This window comes from Littorina saxatilis, linkage group LG1, assembly GCF_037325665.1.
Source record: "Littorina saxatilis isolate snail1 linkage group LG1, US_GU_Lsax_2.0, whole genome shotgun sequence".
Lineage (NCBI taxonomy): Eukaryota > Metazoa > Mollusca > Gastropoda > Littorinimorpha > Littorinidae > Littorina > Littorina saxatilis.
Window position 1 is genome coordinate 71,265,269 of NC_090245.1, and position 27,200 is coordinate 71,292,468.

Consider the following 27,200-nt stretch of genomic DNA (forward strand, 5'->3'; position numbering starts at 1 on the left):
ATGCAGTGAGTCCCGAGACACGCTCTTTTCAGGTTATTTGTTTGTTTATTTGTTGCTTAACGTCCAGCCGACTACGCAGAGCCATATCAGGACAAGGAAGGGGGGGATGAAGGGGGCCACTTGTCAAGCGATTCCTGTTTACAAATGCACTAACCCATTACTTGTGTCCCAGCAGGCTTTAGTAAAACCAAATTAATACCTACTGGAAGATTACCAGTTTCCAGTATGTTAAAATAGGCTTAACCTATCTACTGCTGGACTTACATCAGAACACTAACAGATTAAACTATACATGAATCGCGAGACAAGCGGAAAGAGAAGAGATTTTTGGAAAAAATACAGGTGAATGAGCAAGAAGGCAGAAAAAAGAAAAGAATTCATGAAGAAAAAGAGAGCATGACAGGAAAGAGGAACCAAAAATCTACCTAACAGCAAACTAGAAAGCTCCTGCGGTTCCAAAAACAGGAGGGGCCTTTAATTTCATAACCGCAGTGCCCCACTGCGGGATTTTCAGGCTATGTGCATCCCAGGACCCCCTCCATGAACTTCCAGTGCGTGTTTTTGGCTTCTAGTGCGTATAGCACGCAGGGAAGGACTGTTTGGGGAGCCCTGGCAATGAACACTTGTTAGTCACAACAATTAAAGGTTTGCAGTGTAAAATCTCAGCTAACTAAGAAAATGAAGGCTTATAACAAATGATATCTTGTCTGACTCGATGTTTAACAAAAACTTAAATCCACTCCAGCACATCTCATCATATATCTTATCAACAACATCGATCTTCACTCGACCCCAACAAAAAAAGCAAACAGCCAAATAAAGAAAAAAAAACTGAATTGTTAAACAACCAAACAAAGTAAATGTTAATCTTAACTTTTACTCATTCCTGAACAGTACAACAACACCTGGAGACACTCTGGAATGTCATCAACTATTTGTTAGTCCCTCATGTAAGTTGTATGGAAAACATTGCGTAAAAAAAGAGAGAGAACAAAAGGCACAAGTCGTTTCAAAGGAAAACAGAACCTGAACACTGTCACTCAATATCCTCCATGGGTTAGTTTTTTTATGCTTCTTTTTTTTTTAAATCATAACACCTCTGGCAACAGAAATAAAAGTCTGTGTGCTTGTTTTATCCACCGCCTACAACTATCTATGTTTTCTCCCACACATATCAATGACTATTTCTTGTCACATTAGCTTGTACATAGCAATTTGTATTTTCCACATGATAACTGATAACCAATTTAAGGTTTGTAGACTTTGGTAATTCAGAAGTCATTATAAGTCATCCTGCCCAAATTTTGGTAAGTCTATATGGAACTCAACAAATTAACAATAACAAGAATTGTTCCCCCTTTTACTCATTTTGGTAATCGCATAAAACTGGACATGATCCTTTGGTGCAAAAATCTTATTTTATTACGCATCTCCTTTCCGCACTGGCCACCAATTCAACTTTGTTGAAAATGAGCAGTCAGAAAAAAATGGATACCCTCTCGTTTTGCCGCTATCATAATGATTTTATTTAACCCAATATGTCCCTCTTGTGCAGATGGGTGGTGTGTTTGATAAAAAGAATGAATTTGATCACTTTGACCTCGAGTTATTTTGCTTACACATGTTGATTTATACAGCACCATCTGAAGGATTACTATCATCTTCCACATAGCAATGAACAAGTGAACAATTTATCACTATGGAGAAGTTATTACTACATACAAAACACAAACAAGAACCAACAGTTTCTTCCCGGAAGAATAATAAAAGTCAGAGAAAAAACTAATTTGTTGAATGCGCACAACAGTGCGAAAAAACAATATCTGTTCTGATGATGTTTTAAAAGGCTTCTGGTGATACAACAGATGAGTACCATTCATGGATGTCATGGACACAATGGAAAGTTAAAGCCATAAAGATACAAATATACGCATTAAGCAACACCCCCCCCCCCCCCCAAAAAAAAAAGGAAAAAAAGAATAGTCAATTAGTCTCTGCTTCCCTGACCAACAGAATGTTTTTCCTCCTGATCTTTTTTTTTTTTTTTTTTTTTTTTTTGACCTTTCAAAAAGAATTCAAAACTCAATTTTGAAGACCTTATTTGCCCTGCCATCAGAAACAAACATTTCATTTTTTTTGCCTTGCACCACCTGAAAATAACACCGCTAGAATACCACATGTCCTGTGCTAAACAAACTACAAAGACCAACCAGTCAAAGACTGTCAGTCTGCTGAGGCAATACACATCATTTTCATCACAATGGAGATTAACAATTTCAGGTTATACAACAGAAGAGTTTATCAATATCAATCATCCACCAATAGAATCTACTGTTTTCATCTCGAAGGCATGGACAAACGGAAGCGGGCTGTATGTAGTTACTCAAGTTTGCCAAACATGGTGGTAGGCCTGTTGGTGTCCCCAGTCACAGTAAATTCTATATTTTGTCGTCTGTTGTTATCCTGAAGGCATGGACAGCTGCAAAGTGGACAGTGGTCACTCAGTGTTTGCCGTCCATGGTGGTAGGTTGGTGCCCCCAGTCATAGTAAATTCTATATTTTGTCGTCTGTTGTTATCCTGAAGGCATGGACAGCTGCAAAGTGGACAGTGGTCACTCAGTGTTTGCCGTCCATGGTGGTGGGTTGGTGCCCCCAGTCATAGTAAATTCTATATTTTGTCGTCTGTTGTTATCCTGAAGGCATGGACAGCTGCAAAGTGGACAGTGGTCACTCAGTGTTTGCCGTCCATGGTGGTGGGTTGGTGTCCCCAGTCGTAGTAGGTGTAGGCAGGCGCGAAGTCCAAGGCACCACGCGTGTGTTCATTGTCGCCGTCGTCTTTCACGCTCACCTTGCCAAGGACACACTCGCTGTAGGCCGGAGGCGCTGAAAAAAAGTACAGGCCAGACATTGTTGACAGAGAAAAAACAAGGGAAAAGCCCCTATGACTCATGTTTGTTTGTTGTTATTTCTGTGGCAATATGTACAGCGTGTGTGTGTGTGTGTGTGTGTGTGTGTGTGTGAGTAAAATTGAAAAAATACACCCTAAAATTAACAAGAAGAGCAAACGCTCGATCGAGTCACTTTCGCAGTTCTGAATATTATATGAGGAATCAGATGGACAGGAAGAAATTGCTATTCACAACACAATGCATACCTGAAGCATACCTGTGACCTTGAAAAAGGTCAAAGGTCACCAAAGCAGACGTCAAAGTGTAGAGGTCACTGGGAGTCACGTTCACATAAAATTTGAGCCCGGTCACTTTTATAGTTTCCGAGAAAAGCCCAACGTTAAGTTGTGTGTTGCCAAACAGAAAAGGCTAGTTATCTCCCTTGTTTTTCTGATAACGTTCGTAAAAGGCTACAGAAGTAAATACTTTGATGTAAAGAATAATCCTACAAAGTTTCAATCACATCCGATGAACTTTGTCAAAGATATAAAATGTCTAATTTTTCCTTTGACGCTGACCTGTGACCTTGAAAAAGGTCAAAGGTCAACGAAACCATCGTTAAAGTGTAGAGGTCATTGGAGGTCACGACTAAACAAAATATGAGCCCGATCGCTTTGATAGTTTCCGAGAAAAGTCCAACGTTAAGGTGGTGTCTACGGACGGCCGGCCGGCCGGCCGGCCGGACAGACTAACACTGACCGATTACATAGAGTCACATTTTCTCAAGTGACTCAAAAAATACAAAAACATAAAAATAAAACATGAAAATCTCAACAACAAATCACAAGCAAGAAAACACTACACATTGCTACTCACGAAAGTTGGGTGGCATGGAGGGCATCATTGGTTGCATGGGGGGTGCCGAAGGGTCCATCGGTTGGTACGGAGCTGAAGCACCTCCAGGTGGGGGGTACATAGTACCCGGTGGCGGCCCATACTCGGCCTGAGGAGGGGGGTGGATGGCAGCGGGGCGAGGCGGGTAGCGCTCTATCACCTGACGAAGGGGGATGGTGCCGATGAGGATCTCCAAGGGCACCTCAAGGTCAGTGGCGGGGCCTGAAGGGTCCACGTTTAGCTGCAAGGACAAGTCCATGAGTTATGCTGCAGTGCAACTCCCTTTTTATAACGTTCAACACATCTGTGAAAGTCAGGTCTAATAAAGGAGGGAGTCTTAAAATGGAGGTAATTAAATATACTGAGTTTATGAAATGAAAAATTAGAAAAGCAAGGTCTTGACAGAGGAAATTCTGAAGTCAAGGGGCTGCACAAGGCGGGTTCTACTGTAGTGAGGTCAGATTGGTTTACTTCCACTTGTGATGAGCAATTCCACACTGGAAACACAATAATGGGCAACGCAAAGCAATTCTCAAAAATATATGCGATGCAGGTTCTGAAAGTCACCTATTTATTCAAAAACTCACTATCAAAATAAGTTGAGTTAAAGAAATTTAGGGAGAAGGAGTCTCATATGATGCAAATCAGTAGGGAAGAAAATCTGTTTCTGATGTCAGAAAACTGTTCATACAGCTGTGTCCTAAGTTGCATAAGGTAGCAACATGCGGGGATGTCAGGAGTGTGCAGTAATATGCAGATAGCTGCCTACATACTGACTACTTAATTACATAGTAAGGTTGTGGCTGCTCTGGGGTAGCTTGGTTGCTGCAACTTCACAGTACTTTTGCTGCAACCTCGTCGCAACTGAGCTCATGGTAAGCTTGCAGAAACTGGGTTGCAGCAAGGTCACTGCAGATTAGTCTTCCGCAAGGTTGCAGCGAGTCTGCAGCAATACAAGGCCATATTTTCTGTAAGGGAAAACACTGACCATTATGTAAGAGATCCGTATAGGGTTGATTACTGTTTGGGGGCCAGCAATTAGTAAGAGTGGTCGGATCCAACACTTTTAACAAAAGCAAGTTGTCTTACACTCAGATCTAATCTCTTCAACTGTCCATTGAGATCTTTTATCCAGTGTTTTTCTTCCAACAAAATTGAAGAATGTCTACCCCATACACTTACAGCGTAAGTAACTACATGCGTTACTGGATGTATTTATGGTCACTCATTTAGTCATCTTTTTCTTTTTGTTTGTCAGATGGACACTCCATTCTCCACACATTGCATAACACATTTTTGGCTCACGTAAGTGTAGCCTATGCGATGCTAACTTTTGTCTGTCTGTGCGTGCGTGCGTGCGTATGTATGTATGTCTGTGGTAGAAACTTAACATTTGACTGAACACCGAAATACTAATTTTACCTGGTTATTATTCAAGCAACAGCTTCAAAGTATTGAAGCAATGATCAACATTTTGTCTGCACGTATGTAGTTAAAGTGTGTATCCAAAGAAAACGGGTGGTGGGGGGTTTTGGGGGGGGGGTAAAAACAGGTGACTGGTTTGTGTCGTGTGTGGTATGTAGACCAGGTCAGGGGTCAAGGTTAGGTCAGATCGCGTGAAGGATTGTGGTATAGATACAGTTATCACCGAGCTGCAGTTCGCCGATTCGGAGAAGACGATTTTCCTCTGAAAGCGGCGTATGGCTGCCTAAATGGCAGTGTAAAAACAGTCATACACGTAAAACCCCACTCGTACAAAAAACAGGAGTGTACGCGGGAGTTTCAGTCCATGAACGCAGAGGAAGACTTGCTCACCTGAAGGATGTACCTGATGTCGATAATTCTGCATCCTGTCAGGTAAGATGGTGGCAAAGGGGGGATAACAAGTTGCTGGCCTTCCCATGAATACGATTGTCCCGCTTCAATGGGGCCCTGGGTGATGCGGCTTACTTCGTTGGTCGATGTGCGGCTTTTAGACGTGGCATGAAACACAGTCACCTGCAAACATTAAACATACAATTTAACCGTGGTCTCCGTGGAAAAATGCTGAGCTCAATCTATTGCAAACTGACGATTGCTCTAAATAACTGAGTAAGATTTGTATGGGCATTGATCAGTGTCGGTGATCTTTTAAGTGGATACAACCCAAACGGCAGCGTCTCCTACATATGCTTTTCTTTCTTTGGAAAACTTGTCTGTCCTCATATTAGTTATAGTATGCACCAAAATTATTTGAATGAAATTGGAATTCTGAGGAAACGACAGCCAGTTGTAAGCTTAAGATATTATGTGAATTTACATGCATGCTGAAATCTTAGTGCTTTAACTATTTGTTATGCTTTTGGCCCAAAATTGAGGATGATCCAATGGCATATATTATTACATGAAATGCCCAGTAGGGGTTACAATGGCATTATTTAAGAGGAATAATGTCAATATAATCTTATTTCTGCTTACCATTCTGAGGTCAATGTAAGACTTATCCATCTTACGGTTGCTGTTGTTACGAATGTCAGCAAAGAGACTGATTGGTTCTCCAGGCACGTATCCACGCCGCTCAAGGCGAAACTCGGCTGTGATTGGTCCACTAGCGCAGCACCAGCAGCAAAGCGTTTTTTGGTTCTGACTTTGCACCGGCATCTGCCAAAATATATCAATAAAAAAAATACAAATAAATTATGCAAAACACCTGCAGTATACTCATGTTATCAAAAAAATAAAACAAAACAGCAGCAAGTAAAACGAAAACACAGCGGAGATTCTGTAATTGTGAAAAGGGAGGAAATAAAGGTAGAGGGCAAAATTTGGGATGTTATTATGTATACTGTTGATGTGAGTTGATCATCTCAAGTACCCCCCTGGTGGCCTCTGTAACTGTGGTTTTCCTTGAAAAAAAGGAAGAACCTCGACTCTGCTTAAGACAAACACTTGTTGAAGCATCAAGACCAAAGCAACCAAAGACGGGCGCAGTGGCGTGGTGGTAAGACGTCGGCCTCCTAATCGGGATGTCGTGAGTTCGAATCCCGGTCGCTGCCGCCTGGTGGGTTAAGTGTGGAGATTTTTCCGATCTCCCAGGTCAACTTATGTACAGACCTGCTAGTGACTTAACCCCCTTCGTGTGTACACGCAAGCACAAGACCAAGTGCGCACGGAAAAGATCCTGTAATCCATGTCAGAGTTCGGTGGGTTATAGAAACACGAAAATACCCAGCATGCCTCCCCTGAAATCGGCGTATGCTGCCTGAATGGCGGGGTAAAAACGGCCATACACGTAAAACGCCACTCGTGTTAAAAACATGAGTGCACGTGGGAGTCTAAGCCCATGAACAAAGAAGAAGAAGAAGAAAAAAGCAACCAAAGTTTTCATGTGGGGAACTTCACCAGGCTATATGAAGTTGCCCTATCTCACATTGCCTTAACATACAAATAATACACACCTGAGCGTTAGGGTCCGCATTCAAATCAAGCAGGCAGATGACAGTGAACATTTTCTTGGTGGTGTGATCAAACTTCCAGGGCTTGTCGATGGTGCCCTTGACAGAGTAACGAACATAACCGTGAGCACCCTCAAAGGACGAAGGCAGGCTGGGTGGCAACACGAAGCAGAAGGGAAACGTGTGACGGCCCTGACCCAGTTTCGTCGTATCTCTCCCCTGGCTGGGCCCTAGTGAGAACAATATACTCATTGATGGAAAAGGAGTTATTGATAAAGAGAGAAGAATTTCTAACTGAAATGTTAATATTTCTGTCATAATGTACTAATGAATCAGCTGAACAACTGACCTCACATGCAGACTTAGATGTGTCAAAGACAATTTTCCATTGTAAATGTAGCCGTTCTAGTGAACAAGTTTCAACAAAGATTATTTTTATTGTTATTAAAGCAGCTCCTCTAACTTGCGCTACAGATTATGTTCCCTCAAACAATATCACACACACACACGCACATATACACGCCACACACACTAAGTTACAGACACATACACATGAACACGCACACACACACGCAAGAACATCACTATCAGCATGTCTTACATATGCCATAAAGAAGGACGTCCTGGTTGAAATAAATCTCTGTTGCTGAGTAATGTCTGGTTTGTGTTCTTCGATTCTTGCCAGAACCAGTGGAGTGTTGTTCTGACCAGTGCACATACGCCTTCCCTTCAAACATCAGGCGAATGCCTATCAAAGCAACAAGAATCTCTGTCAAGTTTTTATCAATGTACATGTATATATCATACATATTATTAATATATGCATCTTCACATCTATACAAAGACACAGAATAGAGTTCCACAGCAAATTTTAAGTCAAACCAGTCTAGTCAGAAAAAAAGATTTCCTGAAATCAATCATGTCACTTCGAACAGCACATAATTAATATACAAGTACAAGTAAAATTAGGTTCTAGTATGAGACAATCAAACTTTTGTGCACAACTGCAGGTCACAACTGATCACATTAAGCATTATATCAAAAGTAAATCACAAACGTTTACTCCAAACTGTGACATTTTCATTCTTCTTTTTTGTGCATTTGAATATGAACTGCACACATACCTCTCATTGACATTTCCTCGTTGAGTTCCACAGTGCAGTGACCCTGAACATTTTGCCCAGCGTAGAACACTCCTGGGAAGTTGCAGAGCGTGATCTCGAAGATGTTCAACTTCCCCATCCTGCGTGCTTCATCAGAGTATCCCACGTATTCGTACTGCACAATTTAGCAGGATCGAATAAAACCGTATACATATAAAGCAACAAACCATTTCAGTAGTTTTTTGTGTGAATGTAAGGTGTGAAGCGTTCGTAATGCAATGGTATATTTGCTAATGGTGACAAAGGGGGGGGTCATGCACTAAAGCTCGTGCACGTTACGTACGTACAGCAGCATCCTAATTCCCAACATCAATCGTAAAGTTAATTTAATACCAATCAGAGATGGCCAAATCTCAAAATTTTAACTTGCAAGCCGGGCGAGTAACTTCAAGAAAGTCACTATAGCCCGCCAGAAATGTCGCTGGTCCGATACATATCATTATCACAGCAGACCTGTTTACCCCTAAAACATTGCATGTGTATTTTCTGGGAGCAAAATGAGGCAAATGTGTAGTTTTGTAATTGAATGTGTAGAATTTCTCGTCGACCTATCACAACAACAAGAACAATGATTGCTACTTTTTACCACATGTATTGATTGACTGACGGAAAAATGGGAATTGCAGACAGTGCAATGAGCATGATGTTTTCCTTTCCGCGAAGACAAGGCATGGGTAGTCCTGATGATATTTTGGCAGAAAGACTTGGTTCGGCGCATTGCTCGTCTTTTTCTTTTTGGTCGGTGGCCTTTCGGAGTCATTTTCTTCACAGTTCTCATCTTCACTTTTGTGTGCTCTGCGTTCAGCCATTGTGTCAAAACGCCCGCATGGTTTGGCAGTAACGCTTTCAGTTGTGCCCGGCATTTGCTTGGAGAAGCCTATTCGGCATTAACAAGCTACAACGCAACGCCCATGGGCGCTTTACGCGCTGCACGCAGCAAACGACTGCTGGCCGAAAACATGGATTGGAAAATGGATCGGTCAAGGGAGATGAAGAAAATTACGGATTGTGATATGCGTAGCCGAAACAATACCGTTTGCGTGCAGGGACGGGGCGGTGTGAGAGCAGAACGGGATAAGGAACAGGTGTAAAGGCGAAAAAAAAATAAAATAAAATTAAAAAAATTTTTTTTTTTTTTTTTAAATACCGTTTGCGTAGAAAACGACAGACTTGCGTAGTTGCGTAGTATATTATTCAAATTCGTAGTTTACTACGCTCAATGTGTAGTGTAAACAGGTCTGTCACAGTTGCTGCATCTGCAGTGTTTATGGCTTTGAAACTCCATATTACAACCAAAAATGTTGCATTGGACCAGAATGTTGACTGGCCAGCCGGGCTTAGTTAATTGCCATAGGGTTTCTACTGCTAGCCCGGTGGATTGTTTACTTGCCCCTGGCAATCAGGCGGATGATTTGGTCATCCCTGCCAATCAATCCTAAATATATAAGTTCCTGGGAAGTGGGGTGTTTGCCAAATGGCGACCCTTTCCATAAAGACCACCTGTCAAAAGAGAACACTTTTGCTCAGTCCCTTGGGTGGTCTCTAAAATTTAGACAGGTTTGACTGTACTGTACCACAAGTGGATGAAATGCTACAAGTTTCCATCGCTGTTCATTCGCTCTATCAACGCCCGTTTTTAACCACTTGCTTCCCTTTATATAATAAACCGTCCATAAATCATCGTTCTCCCGAACTAAGTACTTAATATGTCATCGAGAATAGAGGATTTGGGGTATTTTTCATGCATTGACGTCAGCGCTTTTCGGCGATTGGTCAATGCTGTATCAATAATGTCGGTCACGCTTGAAATCATCGCTACTTTATATTGCTTTCCAAACCTATACGAAGTGACCAGTAGCGTAGGGTCAGTTATTAACTGAATTAGCCCCGAACAGTGAGATATAGAGAACAGTACACAATACGAACGGAGAGACTCGGAAACTCGAGTCAGTCGTCGCCACGCTCGAGAACTCAAGTGTAATATTTGAAGTTAAAATCTCCCTCGCCTACAGTGCGACAGAATAGCTCAGTTGGTAACACGCTCGATCATGCGCTAGTCCTTACTTTTGTGGTCCCGGGTTCGATTTGCTTCGATGGCAATTTTATCTTTATTTTTTTCTTTACTCGTAATTCTTGTATTTTATTCATTTGCTTCATTCCAAACGTTTTGGATTATGAAATGAATCGAAATTAAAAAAAGTTGCATACATATTGAGTACTTCCAGCGGGACAATATCATGTCCCGAGCTGCGGAATTACCCATTCATTTTTTTTTGTTGTAACATCGGCATTGGTGAAAATTGATTGCCCTATAGGCAACACCGCGACTACATGTAATGATAATATCAAGAAAACGTACAAAACACAAATACGAACGAGGAAAACGACGAGTCAACAAATGCCCGATTCGAAAACTGACCTGGGTACGTGGCAGTTATGTAGCAGTTCAAATCTTAGTTTTCACGCCTATAGGGTAAGCGGCCTTGTGGCAGGGTGGTAAGACGTTTGCCTCCAATGCCGGCGGTCTCGGGTTCAAGTCCCCAAAGACTTTTGTAAAACATGATTTTTTTTACTTTTTTTTTTCTTCTTTTCTGAACTCTATATATTCTTGTATTTACCGGCACGGACACAGTTGGCCTTGTGGTAAGGTGTCCGCCCGGTGATCGGGAGGTCGTGGGTTCGAACCCCGGCCGGGTCATATCAAAGACTTTAAAATTGGCAATCTAGCTAGTGGCTGCTCCGCCTGGCGTCTGGCATTATGGGGTTAGTGCTAGGACTGGTTGGTCCGGTGTCAGAATAATGTGACTGGGTGAGACATGAAGCCTGTGCTGCGACTTCTGTCTTGTGTGTGGCGCACGTTATATGTCAAAGCAGCACCGCCCTGATATCAATCAATATCAATCAATATGAGGCTTATATCGCGCGTATTCCGTGGGTACAGTTCTAAGCGCAGGGATTTTTTTTATTTTTTTAATGCAATTTATATCGCGCACATATTCAAGGCGCAGGGATTTATTTATGCCGTGTGAGATGGAATTTTTTTTACACAATACATCACGCATTCACATCGGCCAGCAGATCGCAGCCATTTCGGCGCATATCCTACTTTTCACGGCCTTTTATTCCAAGTCACACGGGTATTTTGGTGGACATTTTTATCTATGCCTATACAATTTTGACTGACTGAGACGATGTGTATAACCCCAGTCTACTCACACACACACACCACTCATGATTTAGCTATTTTTGTCTATATTTTCCTGAATTAGTTATTTATCGGTACGGAGATTTTTGTGTACAGATGGAGCTGTCAGCAGTGACTTTAGACAGTTTTTTGGATGTTACTCAAGAATAAGAGATCACAACGGAGCCCTTGATGACGTCAACACCCATGAAAACTGCGGGTGTTTGTTTAGAGTAGTGCCCAGAGTGTGGGAAAAGCTACAAGCACAAAGGGACATTAGAAGACCACAGGAGAGGTGTTCATGGTTGCAGTAGTGGACCCAGATATGAATGTTCTGTTTGCGAGAAGGCATCTATGAAAGCACGTAATTATGAGTCTCATGTGAATGGCCATTCAAGAGCAAAACCACACAGCTGTCAAGTATGCAACAAAAATGTGCACATAGACGCTCTCTTCAAGCTAGTGTTTAATCAAAAACAAACTACAAATACCAAATTATGCGTGCATGACTCGAAGCAGAAACAAAGGGGAGAAACACTTCAGTGACCCCACCTAGGTTAAGTGTACTAGAGTGCAAATAAAGTGTGATATTTGAATGATGATGCAGTGCAGATTATGTTGATATTCAGGCACAGAAAAGCAAAGTTAGCAATACAACCAGATATGTCTGTTGTTTGATAAACGTACGGCATAGATTGACAGGGTTGCAGCTTGCTCGATAACGGCTAAATTTCCCAAATTCTAATTTATTGATCTTTGGGGAAGTGTATTAATTCTTATAGGGGGAGCGTACTAAGCACAGAGACAGAATCTCGGGGGAGCGTATCAAATGCAAATCAAAACAGTGATTTACTTCACGAACAACTTTTCAGTGCTGTTAATGTGTTATGGTTGGTAATCAAATTTAGCCTATCGAAACACAATTGAACACAGAATCAATGTATAATAGCTGTACAACCACATGAAGCTTCGTTTGTCCATACATTATGTTTTAAGTTTGTGTTTTTTTCTCTCACTTTTTTACTCATTTTATTAGCTGAATTTAAAGCTTGGAAGACAGAAAAAAAATAATAAAAGTGCTAATGTGGTTACAGTGTTCAGAAATAGTGTTAGATACCAAGTTGAGTTATCCCTCTTCATCACAGTTAAAAGAAACACACCTCTTGTCGCGCAAAATCTTGAACTTTGATGCTTTTACTACCCCCACCCCATACCCATTATGTTTTAAGTTGAATATTCGTCAGAAAACGCAACTTTGATGCACATACATGTACCGTTTATTTGCTCTTCAATCAGACATAAAGTTGACATTATTCAACAGTCAGGGCTTAGATATAACCTTCAACAAGTAGATGCGACTAAAAAGTAAACATCCTAACTTTGTTAAGATACCTTTTATTTAATTTTTCATAGATATACCAGCTGAGGCACGCATCGCAGCGACGAACAGGAAGTTAGGGGGAGCGTACTAAGAATATTTGGATCGACGGCGTGTTTTTGGAGTTTTGCCACAGATACAGAGCTGACTGACTCTGCTGCATGTCTATCGGTCAATTGACGGATTGAGACCCATGTGTGTCGGTCTTTTTTTACTTTAACATGGCAAAAGATCGATGACCGACGCCCAAGCACATTAATCCCTGGAAGTGGGGTGTTTGCCAAATGGCGACCCTGTCCATAAAGACCACCTGTCTAAAGAGACCACTTTTGCTCAGTCCCTTGGGTGGTCTCTAAAATTTAGACAGGTTTGACTCTACTGTACCAATAACAGATTTAACAGGCTAATTTGACTGTAGTACTGTTTCAATAACATATTTAAAAGTTAAAAACTGACTTCCGATACTCAAAATAGAGCGACCATAATTTAAATTTCACTCAGCTGGACAATGAACCTCACACTGGGCTAAATCGGGTCATATTGTAGTAAATGCCGAGCTGTAACCAGGGCTCGTATTCTTGAAAAAGCTGCAACTCATATACCGGCCTGTAAAACCACTTCCGCTCGATAAGTCCGCTAAGTGTTATTCATGAAACTCCGGTAAAGACTTACCCGGATGTCTCCGAGCTGTAAAGTTAGAGGACCCATCCCCCTCCTCTAAAACCGTCAATTTTGAATAAATCTTGTTAAAATATTGTTTGTAGATTTATGTCTCTCATGGACACACATTGGTGTCATTTAAGCACCAATGCATTGCGAACAAATACGAGATACCGCTCGCGAAAGATTTCAACCGATGCTCGATCATACCGGCTTGTGGTGAAAGCGTGCTAGCGTCTTCTTTAATGCATTACAGTGTCCGATTATTTTCAACTGATTCCGTGGTCGAACGGTTCTCTCGTTCGACTGATGCGTGATTGAGTCGAGTTCAAATCTCTATCTGCCCGTAATTTTTTTGTTACTCTTTGGCATTTGTTTATTTTTGTTTATTTTCTTCATGTGCAAAAGAGTACGTTATAATAGCAAAATTGATTTAAATTTTTTTTTTAGGCTGGAATGTTTTGTTTTTTTAAATCTTTGGTTAACATGATATTAGTTTATTGATAAAGTTTGTTAACTTAAACATGTAAACATTTGATTAAAAAAATTAAATAAATAACCATGAAGAAGGATGCTTCCCGCTTAAAAAAACAAAGGTGAGAGAGAAAAAAACCACCTAAAATTCGGTAGCAGCCACCTGCATACAACTGAGATTAAAAACAAAACAAGTCGCGTAAGGCGAAAATACAATATTTAGTCAAGTAGCTGCCATTTTTCAGCAAGACCGTATACTCGTAGCATCGTCAGTCCACCGCTCATGGCAAAGGCAGTGAAATTGACAAGAAGAGCGGGGTAGTAGTTGCGCTAAGAAGGATAGCACGCTTTTCTGTACCTCTCTTTGTTTTAACTTTCTGAGCGTGTTTTTAATCCAAACATATCATATCTATATGTTTTTGGAATCAGGAACCGACAAGGAATAAGATGAAAGTGTTTTTAAATTGATTTGGACAATTTAATTTTGATAATAATTTTTATATATTTAATTTTCAGAGCTTGTTTTTAATCCGAATATAACATATTTATATGTTTTTGGAATCAGCAAATGATGGAGAATAAGATAAACGTAAATTTGGATCGTTTTATAAATTTTTTTTTTTTTACAATTTTCAGATTTTTAATGACCAAAGTCATTAATTAATTTTTAAGCCACCAAGCTGAAATGCAATACCGAACCCTGGGCTTCGTCGAAAATTACTTGACCAAAATTTGAACCAATTTGGTTGAAAAATGAGGGCGTGACAGTGCCGCCTCAACTTTCACGAAAAGCCGGATATGACGTCATCAAAGACATTTATCAAAAAAATGAAAAAAACGTTCGGGGATTTCATACCCAGGAACTCTCATGTCAAATTTCATAAAGATCGGTCCAGTAGTTTAGTCTGAATCGCTCTACACACACACACACACACGCACGCACGCACGCACGCACATACACCACGACCCTCGTTTCGATTCCCCCTCGATGTTAAAATATTTAGTCAAAACTTGACTAAATATAAAAAGGGTCTCCCCGTGTTTTTATATTTAGTCAAGTTTTGACTAAATATTTTAACATCGAGGGGGAATCGAAACGAGGGTCGTGGTGTATGTGCGTGTGTGTGTGTGTGTGTGTGTGTGTGTCTGTGTGTGTGTGTGTGTGTGTAGAGCGATTCAGACTAAACTACTGGACCGATCTTTATGAAATTTGACATGAGAGTTCCTGGGTATGAAATCCCCGAACTTTTTTTTTCATTTTTTTGATAAATGTCTTTGATGACGTCATATCCGGCTTTTCGTGAAAGTTGAGGCGGCACTGTCACGCCCTCATTTTTCAACCAAATTGGTTGAAATTTTGGTCAAGTAATCTTCGACGAAGCCCGGACTTCGGTATTGTATTTCAGCTTGGTGGCTTAAAAATTAATTAATGACTTTGGTCATTAAAAATCGGAAAATTGTAAAAAAAAATAAAAACTTATAAAACGATCCAAATTTACGTTTATCTTATTCTCCATCATTTGCTGATTCCAAAAACATATAAATATGTTATATTCGGATTAAAAACAAGCTCTGAAAATTAAATATATAAAAATTATTATCAAATTTTTTTTCAAAATCAATTTAAAAACACTTTCATCTTATTCCTTGTTGGTTCCTGATTCCAAAAACATATAGATATGATATGTTTGGATTAAAAACACGCTCACAAAGTTAAAACGAAGAGAGGTACAGAAAAGCGTGCTATCCTTCTCAGCGCAACGAATACCCCGCTCTTCTTGTCAATTCCACGTGCACTGCCTTTGCCACGGGCGGTGGAGTGACGATGCTACGAGTATACGGTCTTGCTGCGTTGCGTTGCGTTCAGTTTCATTCTGTGAGTTCGACAGCTACTTGACTAGCTAAATATTGTATTTTCGCCTTACGCGACTTGTTATTTCATTCAGTTTGTTTGGGTAGTTGCTATTGACTTTGAAACTGACACGCTGGCTAAAAAGCTGCAACATTGTGTCCTTCAAAGTCAAACTGTCGTTTAACTACCGCCCAGTATTTATTTTTACTGCCCAGTAATTATTTATTTTTCGCCGGTATTCATGTGTGTCTAGCGGAAGGTCGGCAGCTACCAGTTGGTTATTCTTAGAATTGAAGATTCCCGATGCTTGCTCTTCTCTGCGCACGCGTTACCGGCGTTTTCGCCGGCGTGTCAGTTTCAAAGTCAATAGCAACAACCCAAACAAACTGAATAAAATAAAAACACGGGGAGATTTTTTTTGATTTTTTTTTTTTTTATAAACCTCAGTTGCGTGCAGGTGTACATGGTATAGTACCTAGTAAACGCCCACCCCCCAGTTTCGACCAGTCTGTGGACTAGTAGACAAGGAAAATAAATAAAGATTATTCAGTCTGCTGTTATTGTTGTTTTTCAATTGTTTCCTTTCCTTAGACATTCTTCGGGGATTGGACAGAAAAAGGTTTCTGGAGTGGCTAGAGAATCGCAAAACATTTTTGACTGGGAGGAAAAAGAAGAAACGAAAGCTTCATCTTTGGTTCAAACATAAGTTTATTTCAACAAATGTTACAATCATGACATATACAAAAGACACAGGTAACAGCAACAAGCTAGAAGCTTATAGTGGTGTTCCGGCATGGATATTATAACGGTAACGGCTGAACAATTTGTCTAAATAAACCAAATTGGAAATCCAAAGCATCATCATTATAATCATCCTCATCTCATTAATCATCCAAAATTATCATAACATAATAAACGTTGCATAATCATAATAAAGAAAGACAGTAAGAGGAAGGAAGGAGGGGAAGAAAAGGAATAAAAAGAAGAGGGATGGGTAGGAGTTGTGCAGACATTAAAGTTGTTGTCCGGCTTGTGGAGCATTGATTCTGGTTTGCCCAAAGCTGCCTGAACGTTCAATGAACGAGTGTACTCTGGAAAAAATGTTCCTGTTCAAATCTAGAGAATACTGTCTGTCTCCATTTAGAAGGTGGGGGAGGTGAATACTGTGGTTAGGGAGGGTATGTATGGTTTCTTGACGTGCTTCGCGATAATTTGGACAATCTAATAGGAAGTGTTTTACGGTTTCGGACGGAAATCCGCAGTCACAAGATGCATCTGTAGCAACGTGTCGTCTCACTAGATCGTTATCAAGATCACTTATATAATATGGCCTGAGCTTACAGAAAATTGTTTGTGATATGCGATCTCCAGAATACCAATAACACGGCGTTTTTTGACAAAAAGTGCTTGAGGGACTTACTAAGTTTTATGTAGTCTGGTAAAGAATTCCAGAGTTGTGTTGTAGATGGGAGAAATGAGTTTTTGTATAATACAGTGTTAAACGATGGAACTTTCCTATCTAAAGGTCTACGCTGGCGATATGGATTATTAGTTGATATTAATGGTGGCAATATCGCAAGTAAGTAGTTTGGCACCTTACGATGTACAATCTTGTGAAATAATATCAATTTTTGACGTTTACGCCTCTCTTAAAGTGAAATAAAGCCTGACTCGTACAGTTGTTGATGGCTTGTACCGCGGACTGCTCCAACAATGGTCTTCATCTTCAAAGCTTCATCTTTGGCGGGAAGTGATGTCTGAAGAGGTTGATTTTGTGTGTTAGTGTTAGTGTGTTAGTGTGTGTGTGTGTGTGTGTGTGTGTGTGTGTGAGAGAGAGAGAGAGAGAGAGAGAGAGAGAGAGAGAGAGAGAGAGAGAGAGAGAGAGAGAGAGAGAGAGAGAGAGAGAGAGAGAGAGAGAGAGAGAGAGAGAGAGAGAGAGAGAGAGAGAGAGAGAGAGAGAGAGAGAGAGAGAGAGAGAGAGAGAGAGAGAGAGAGAGAGAGAGAGAGAGAGAGAGAGAGAGAGAGAGAGAGAGAGAGAGAGAGAGAGAGAGAGAGAGAGAGAGAGAGAGAGAGAGAGAGAGAGAGAGAGAGAGAGAGAGAGAGAGAGAGAGAGAGAGAGAGAGAGAGAGAGAGAGAGAGAGAGAGAGAGAGAGAGAGAGAGAGAGAGAGAGAGGGGGGGGGAGTTTTGTGCAATAACGCATCCTTTGGACACTTCTATGACAAATGACCAAAATATCGTTTTTCTAGCTAAGGACCCGCTCCTGCCAAGGGTATAGTACCTAGTAAACGCCCACCCCCCACTTTTGGGCAAAACTGGTACATAGGGTGGGTGGCCGTATACACGGTAGTTAACGGTAATATCATGTTAACCATCAGTTAAAAAAACCCAACTCATTCTCGCCTAAAATTAATTTTTTAAATCAATTTTGATATTACAACGTACTCTTTTGCACACGAAGAAAATAAACAAAAACAAACAAAATTAATGACAAAGAGTAAAAAAAAAAAAAGAAGAAAGGCCTGATAGCGATTCGAACTCGCCTCAATCGCGCATCAGGCGAATTCGATAACCGTTCGGCTACGGAATCAGACTACAATTTCTCGCCACTGTAATGCATTAAACAAGACGCAAGCACGCTTTCGCAACACGCCGTTATAATCGAGCATCGGTTGAAATCTTTCGCGAGCAGAAGCTCGTATTTGACCGCAATGCATCGGTGCTTAAATGACACCAATGTGTGTCCATGAGGGACATAAATCTACGAACAATATTTGAACAAGATTTATTCGAACTTGACGGTTTTAATGGACAGTGTTGGTGAAGTTACTGACAGGTAGCGACTTTACAGGAGGGGGATTGGTCCTCTAACTTTACAGCTCGGAGACAACCCGGTAAGGACTTACCGGTGTTTCATAAATAACACTTAGCAGTTGGCGGACTTATTGAGTTTTACAGGCCACTATATGAGTTGCAGCTTTTTCAAGAATAAATCTTGTTCAAAGTATTGTTTGTAGAAAGGAGCAAGCATGAGGAATCTCCTATTCTAAAAATAACCAATTCTGGTAGCTGCCGACCTTCCGCCAGACACACATTAATACCGGGGGAAAATGAATAATTACAGGGCAGTAAAAATAAATACTGGGCGGTAGTTAATCGACAGTTTGACTTTAAAAGACACAATGTTGCAGCTTTTTCAAGAATACGAGCCCAGACCTGTTTACCCTAAACCCGAGGCAAGAGTACTTTCCCAAAAAGTTGAGTGTATTTTTCAAAAAGTTGGTGTACTTTGCAAGCAAAGCCATATGGGCTAGGGAAAATGTACGCGTGGGTGCAAACGTGTTTGTGTAAGAATAGCATGTCTTGCGAACACCTTCAGAATTTAACTCCTTCCAATACAACAGGGATAAAACAATTTTATTTACCTGTCAGTTTATAGCATTATAACCAGTGTCTTCCAAACAGATTGATAATGAAAAGATGAAGTTCGTGAAATAACTTCTGCGGTTGACATTGCTTCAGCGCGGACTACAGCCTTTTCTTCTGGCAGGATTTGCTTTGCGAATGAACTTCATAATTTCTTGGCAGCTTTCAGCGGATTTCTTGGCAGCAACCTTGTCCAGGTCCAGCGAGTGCGTTTCACTGACTGTTATTACAAAATTGAACGTAAGCATGATTTAATAAAATGACAGTAAGACTTCTTAGGCCTGTTGCAGTCTACGCCAAATAAGTTAGGTTAGACAGAATTGAGCTTCCGCGTTGCCTCTAACATAGACACAGGCTAGGGAGGGAATGATATTAACCATGACGGCGGGTTGAGAGCCGGGGGAGGGAGGGATGCTCATCTCAAGTGCACTATGCAGTAAGAAAGCGATCTGAGAAAAACTTTTATCTCCACAGTACACAAACAATGTAGAGTGTGCATTGGGCAATGGTGCCAAGCGTCGATCAAATACATACACAGTGAGATGTATAGTTATGATGACTGGGGTAAGAGTCCATATAACACACGTTTTGTTGTTGTTCTTTGTGTGTATACTCTTTTGTTTGCTTCATTATGTGTTTGTTTGCTTGCTTGCGTAACTGGGTGGTTGTCGTAAGGTGACCTGGGTTGATCTGTCGGTTGGTTGGTTTGTTAGTTGGTGACGCGGGATATTTGGTTAGTTGGTGTGTTGGTTGTATGCTTGCTTGCTGTTGGCCTTATGATGTTAGAAATGAATCTCGATTGAAAACTACAGTACTTTCCCCCTCATGCCTAATTCAAATCACCGATCAACCTGTTGAAATAGTATCCACAAGGAACATCCTGTTGAAATAGTATCCACAAGGAACATCCTGTTTCTTTGTGTCGTCATATTGTACAAACTTCGCAGCATAAAGTCACAAAGGTCCATTGTATAGAATAGAGATACAATCACTGAGGCATGATGACATCCATAGATTCACTACAAACCAGTGACGTCAAAGATTCGCATGCATCTACACCCTTCACTCTTCTCTGAAAAATAGTGCCCGACATGTCTTAGGATATTGTATGAAAACAGTCTTTTCATTTTAACTAGAGCGTGAAAGCTGTTGCTATATTTGAAAACACACACACACACACACACACACACACACACACACACACACACACACACAACAACAACAACGGATAATACCTTTGACAAATTGTGCTATTCTCACGTGTTAGTATGGCTTTTTCCTCATTAAACAATGTAAAATGTTTAAAAAAATAATTAAAAAAATAAAAACCTTGTCCAGGTGAGTTTTGGAACTGCAGTGTCGTTCGATGTCATATTTCCCAGCATGGGCAACGGAGAAATCTGATTTACAATACTTGCAGTGTGCATGACTTTTCCCCCATAGTAGACTCCACAGTTCCTGGCTCTTTTTTATATTTCTCCAAGAAAATCTGCTGCTTCTGCTGTTTAGACTTGGTACAGTCATCCGAAACGGGCACATTTTTCCGCTTCATTTTGCCACGAATGTCCAGACGATCGCACGTGCCAACAACTGAACAAGGTTTCCACAGCTGAAGACTCGCTGTCATCGTTATCTCCCGGCTTCGACCGAAACCGGTATCAGTTGTACCATTCCGTAATCAGCACACCAACACCGGAAAACGTATTCTAGACTTTTTCTTAGGTGTATTTTGTGCGTGTGTCGCGTATTTGCGTACCGATAATAATTTGGCGTACAAAATACGCCCAAATCGTACTGGTAAACAGGTCTGTGTAACATACAACGAGACGAGACATTTCATGCATGCACTCTATCGCTCCGACGTACATGAAAACACACGTGGTAAAAGGCAGTACTGAAGCCCAGCTCGAAAGTCCTGCTAATTAAAAGGCGTAAACGCCGCTCGGAGCTTGTAAGGCCCAGCCTTATCGTAAGCCCGAGCAGCAAAATGTCCCTACTCGGGGGCGGATCAGTTCATTTTATGAGGGGGGGGGAGGGTTCCAAAAGTATATTGTGAAGATATGGGTGTGAAGGCGTGAAGCGCCGAGCCGACGGCGCAAAGCGCCTAGTTTGCTAGGGGGGTCCTGGGGCATGCTCCCCCGCAAAATTTTGAAAAAAAGGATGCAAAATGGTGTAATCTGGTGCATTCTGAGGATGATCATTACCAGTTTCAGGCAGCAGATTTTGTCACTGATTAATACCCAAAAAATATTTTTAACCCCAGAAACACCCCCCTCGTCCGCCCCTGCGACTATATCAGTCACATAAAAGGTAGCGAGCCCAGTCAGGTAGACTTCTTCTTCTTCTTCTTAGTGATAGGTAGCCAACATCAGCATGGTGATGAATCTGCTACGCTTGGGTGATGGTGGTTCCGGTCTATTGCTTGGTCAGGGGTGAAGTTCAGGGGGGGGGGGAGGTTGGGGGTAGGGGGGGGGGGATGATGGGTCAGTGGAGAGTTGCCAGCCTGGCCTGAAAGGATGCCAGGGATGGCGCTGTGGCAGTTTCTACGGGTAGTGATTTTTTCCGAAATGTAGCGAAATGTAGCGAAATGTAGCGAAAAGTAGCAAAATGTAGCGAAAAGTAGCGAAATGTAGCGAAATGTAGCGAAAAGTAGCGAAATTTAGCGAAATGAAACATGATAAAAACGAACTTTTGGAACATTTGGAGCTCCAACAATTTTTGTAGTTATCGATTCAGATTATCAAGTTGTAATCCATGAATGTTGTGCCAAAGGATGATGATGATGATGATGATTTCCATGAAAACAATGTAATGCCCAATTCCATGAATGTTGTGCTAAAGGATGATGATGATGATGATGATGATGATGATGATTTCCATGAAAACAGGGTAATGCCCAATCACATGAATGTTTTGCCAAATGGCAAATTTCTTGAAATTGCAAAGTTGATTCATGTACTCCAGAACACGGCAATGTCAGACAGAGTTGAACACGTCCCCCCTGGTCCGAAAGAAAATGTCTTCTTCATTGTTGATAATGCAGAGAATGTGACCAGGAGGGCCCAAAACAAACCTTCTCAATTTGTCGATGACAGAGGTGCTTGGGGTAGTGGCCCAACCAGCAAAAGTGTTTGTGTGCAAACTGATGGTACTTTAAAGCACGTGAGCTTCAAAAATGGCATGTATTGTCGTGAAAAGACAGTGCAGAAGAAGAGAGAGTATATCCCCCTTGTACCCCAACCAGCACCAGAAACAGTAGTCACACTACACAGATACTACGTAAAACACAAGACATACAAGAAGCGGGTATCATGGCTGTCAGGTAATGTACCAACAATAGCTGTCCATGAGTACAAAGGCCCTTACGTTAGAATTCACCCCAAACAGATGCATAAAATAAAGACTGATCTTTTGAGCAAACGACCATCTGAAGTGTATGCAGGCAATTCTGAAAGTGACACGGAGGTCTTTGAAGGACCGAGAAATAAACGCTGCATATATAACGCGAAGGCTAGGATGAGAAAAGAAAATCAACCCCATGCACACAACGACAATTTCTCTGACCAAGTAGCTGGTGTCGAAGAACTACAACATGTCTTACCTTTCATTAAACTGGTTGTTCGCCAACGTGGCAAAGTGCCGTGCATAGTTTTGTACACAGAAGAACAAATCAGTGATCTACGACGCTTCTGTTGTCCACCCTGCTCTGCACAAGCGACATTTTTGGGTGTGGACAAAACATTTAATATCGGGAGCGTCCACGTCACTGTTCTTGTGTACAAAAACCTGGCATTAATGAACCGCAAGACGGGAGACCATCCTCTATTTTGCGGGCCTTTATTTTTACACGGGAATAGTGACACTGCCACATTCAGTGTCTTTTTCCAGCATCTGGCAGGCCTTTTAGCAGATTGTAAAAAGTTACCTGTTCTTGGCAGTGATGAGGAAACTGCGATGAGAAAAGCAATGGGGATGGCGTTCCCCGGATCTCTGCTTATGTGTTGTTCGCTTCACCTGCAGAAAAACTTCTCTGCGTCATTGAAAGACAAAGTGGGTTGCCGAAGTCACAAAGGCAGCACTTCGAAAATTTGATTTTCGGGCGCAATGGAATCCTGGCGTCGGCTGATGACCAGGTCGAACCTGAAGACAGTTTATGCATGGTTTCTCCCTCAGACTCGGGTGTTCAGAAGTATGTGGACAAAATGACACCACTGCTTTTGCAGAATGTTGCTGCATACACAGGAATGAAAAACCTACTCTTGGCAAACGTTCGCTGGACAAACAACAACTGCGAGAGCATCAACCATGTGCTCAAACAGGCTTAGCTGGAAGTCTCTCAAACTTGTTGAGTTGGTGAATAAACTGCATGCGGTTGTTCGCCAACAATACCGCGAAGTAAAAAGGTCGTACATAAATGTTAGGGAGTTTTCTTTGACGCCACAGTTTGACAGATTTGTTGTCTCGCGGGACATTTGGTTGTTTGAAGATCAGGGCAAAAGGAGCAAGCGTTTCAAAAAGTTCATGTCTGCATTGGTACTGACAGACGAACAAGTAGTCAGGAGCACAGACGGATGCAGAACATCCCGTGCACCAACACATAAAGCAGGGGCGGACGAGGGGGGGGTTTCAGGGGTTTCCGGAAACCCCCCCCCAGCCAAAATTTTTTTTTTTAAATGGTGTTTTTTTTGGGTATTAATCAGTGACAAAATCTGCTGCCTGAAACTGGTAATGATCATCCTCAAAATGCACCAGATTGCACCATTTTGCATCCTTTTTTACAAAATTTTCCGGGGGGGCATGCCCCCGGACCCCCCTAGCAAGCTAGGCGCTTTGCGCCGTCGGCTCGGCGCTTCGCGCCTTCACACCCATATCTTCACAATATACTTTTGGAAACCCCCCCCATAAAATGAACTGATCCGCCCCTGTAAAGGCAAGAAGCCAGGTCAAGTTAAACGGAAACAATGTGCCAAAAACCACAAGCACACAGTAATTTCTTGGATCTTGATCCTTACCTTTTGTGATTTTTGGATTTGTCAATAAAAAATGTGCTTCTGAATCTGAGTTTAAATCTCTCTCTCTCTGTCTCTCATCTCTGTCTCTTTCTCTCTCTCTGTCTGTGTCCTCTTAAATTACAACTGACCTTAGGTACAACTCAAATACAGCAAGTTAAAGAACACCGCATACTTGGTGTAACTGTTGATGAAGAAATGAAATGGCAAACACACATAAGCAACCTCTGCAAACTGTTATCAAGGAATTTGTATTTGTTGTCAAAACTCAAACATTATGCGAAGTCTGAAACATTAAAAATGTTCGTTCATGCTCATATAATGCCTCATATTAATTTTGCTTCGACATTGTGGGATGGCTGCAGCGATGTTCACTTATTAAAACTCAATTCTTTGTACCGTCGTGCTGCAAAACTTATCCTGTATGAATCGCACATGTCTACAAAAATGAAGTTAAACATCCTTAATTTCCTTCCCCTAAAAACCCACCTTGCATACAATAAGGCTGTCTTTATGTATAAAGTAGTTCATGGTGATGTGCCCAGTTATGTGCAATCCTATTTTACACATGTTACGAAGAGGTATGGGTCTCAAAATTTACTTCCTCCAATTCCTCGTATAGATCTTTATAAATCCAGCTTAGCTTTTTCAGGATCATCTCTGTGGAATTCTTTGCCAATAGAAATCAAACGATCCGCATCATTAAAGGCCTTTAAAAGGCAGTTGCACACATATTTGAGCACACTATAAACTGCCCCTGATGTCTAGTTTCCATTGTGTACTCGGATAATGTATCAATGCTCTTAAGTGTTTTGTTTTTTATGTTTATACTCGACCATTATTTTGATGTTTTACTAGTTTAATACTTTGATTAGATACTGTTCATTTTAGGTATGAAATGATAGCATGTGCTTGTGTGTAGATATGCGAGCGCACGCTCGCGCGCGCGAGCATGTGTGTGTGTATATGTGTGTGTGTGTGTGTGTGTGTGTGTGCATGTGTGTGTGCATGTGTGTGTGTGCATGTGTGTGTGTGTGTGTGTGTGTGTGTGTGTGAGTTTATGTGTGCATGTGTGTGTGTATACGTGGGTGTGGATGTGTGTGTGTGTATGTGCGCAGTCTTTGCTTTCGTTTACAATTATTCTCTGTATATGTTCCAAGGACAGGTTGGAAGATTAGGCTAAGCCTAAAACCTTTATCCTTATGTAATAAAGTTCTGAGTTCTGAGTTCTCTCTGTCTCTGTCTCTGTCTCTGTCTCTGTCTCTCTCTGTCTTTCCCTGTCTCTCTCTGTCTGTGTCTCTGTCTCTCTCTCTCTCTCTCTGTCTCTCTCTGTCTGTCTCTCTCTGCATGTATTATGTACTCTGATCACTTATTACTATATATTGGAACAGTGATAGGGACAAGTTGTAAGCCATACTTGTATGGTCTTATGCAGAGTCACATATGATATATATCGTATATATACGACTAATCAACTTCCATCCTTTTGAACTACACAATAAACAGTATCAGTCTCTCAGTCTCTCTCTGTGATCTCAATGTGTCAACTCCATATTTTACACTTTGGATTTAAGCCTTATCACTTACCTGGGCATGAAAGTCAAGTGTTCAGTATTACAACTTGATAATCTGAATCGATAACTACGAAAATTGTTGGAGCTCCAAATGTTCGAAAAGTTCGTTTTTATCATGTTCCATTTCACTACATTTCGCTACATTTCACTACATTTTGCTACATTTCACTACATTTCGCTACATTTCGGAAAAAATAACTACCGGTTTCTACAGGCAGGCGGTTCCACTCTGGAATGGTGCGCGGGAAGAATGTTTTCTGCCTGTAGGCTGTCCTAGAGTGGGGGATTTCGTAGGATAGAGCGTGGATCTGCCTAGTCTCTTGTTATGGCGCGCTGTCCAGTGCGTACGTCTGGTCTTGTTGAATCCTCGGTAAACACTAACCAATAAGCCCGCCGAAGCGTGGCTTATTGGTTCCGGTCACGGGAGGGGAAAAGGGAGTTGTTTCCCAAAGGGAAATCCACAAACACTACACTATGATCAATAGCAGTACAGGTGCACCAAGTTTTTTAAGTCTTAAAGTACCCAAAACTGTGTAGTTTGGTCAAAAATAGTGTTGGCATGATACCTACAGTATGTTATAGTCAATGAAAACAACTTAGCACTAACCTGGATCAAATGCGTGAACTGCTTGGACCTCGTCAAGGCAGCTGTACGTGATACGTTCTGATAATGCCTAAATTCCGGGCGATGTCAACATACTTCATGTTGCGACCCATCTCGTCATCGGCGCTTTTCCGGAAATGACCTGCGCTTTGTTGGAATTCCAACAATGGCCGCCATTGTAGGAATTCCAACTTTGCACTACACGATTCTGGAAATGTACCGCGCGCATAGTGAGAATTCTGCTTTTTCTTAGAATGCGATGTAAAATGATACAAGTCATGATGGCCTATGATGATCCTTGTGTTTTAAAGTGATCAATGCTTAGTCTTAAAAAAGCAGATGCATTGTATAACGCACCAAACTAACCGAATTACAAAAAGCAAAAACACTTTTGATAACTTCGGCGGGCTGTAACAACACAGTTCAACGACACTCGACCAAAACGCACCAATTTTACGTAATTTTTAACGTTTCAGATCTTACATTTTACAACAACAAAAACACAACAAGAGTGTTCCGATATTACTTTTCACTGGTACATGTAACTATCGATTGTAATAATTTTTTACTCAGTCTTAACTGATTATATATTAAACTCACACAGTCTCTCTGGGCTGCAGAGACAGCATTACATCCCCGGCTTTACTGAGTAGGCTCTTGTC

General features: G+C 41.3%; 1 protein-coding gene across 1 annotated transcript; it reads right to left on the reverse strand.

Annotated features, from left to right (window-relative positions):
• Window positions 1-36: 36 nt before the first annotated feature.
• Window positions 37-26,740, reverse strand: LOC138977356 (arrestin domain-containing protein 3-like). The gene is made up of 8 exons (XM_070350260.1): window positions 26,542-26,740; window positions 8,341-8,494; window positions 7,818-7,964; window positions 7,220-7,446; window positions 6,240-6,422; window positions 5,598-5,780; window positions 3,765-4,023; window positions 37-2,883 (listed from the first exon to the last, which is right to left on the reverse strand). The coding sequence occupies exons 2-8, from the start codon at window positions 8,456-8,458 to the stop codon at window positions 2,732-2,734; spliced, it is 1,269 nt and encodes a 422-aa protein (XP_070206361.1). The 5' UTR covers window positions 8,459-8,494; window positions 26,542-26,740; the 3' UTR covers window positions 37-2,731.
• Between the last annotated feature and the right edge of the window lie 460 nt (window positions 26,741-27,200).

Excerpts from the sequence above, each read along its gene's own strand:
- LOC138977356 (XM_070350260.1), bottom strand. The coding sequence starts at position 8,458 with ATGGGGAAGTTGAACATCTTCGAGATCACGCTCTGCAACTTCCCAGGA. Across the intron at positions 7,965-8,340 it reads CGAGGAAATGTCAATGAGAG|GCATTCGCCTGATGTTTGAA; the intron begins GTATGTGTGCAG and ends TTGCTTTGATAG. Across the intron at positions 2,884-3,764 it reads CTCCATGCCACCCAACTTTC|CGCCTCCGGCCTACAGCGAG; the intron begins GTGAGTAGCAAT and ends ACTTTTTTTCAG.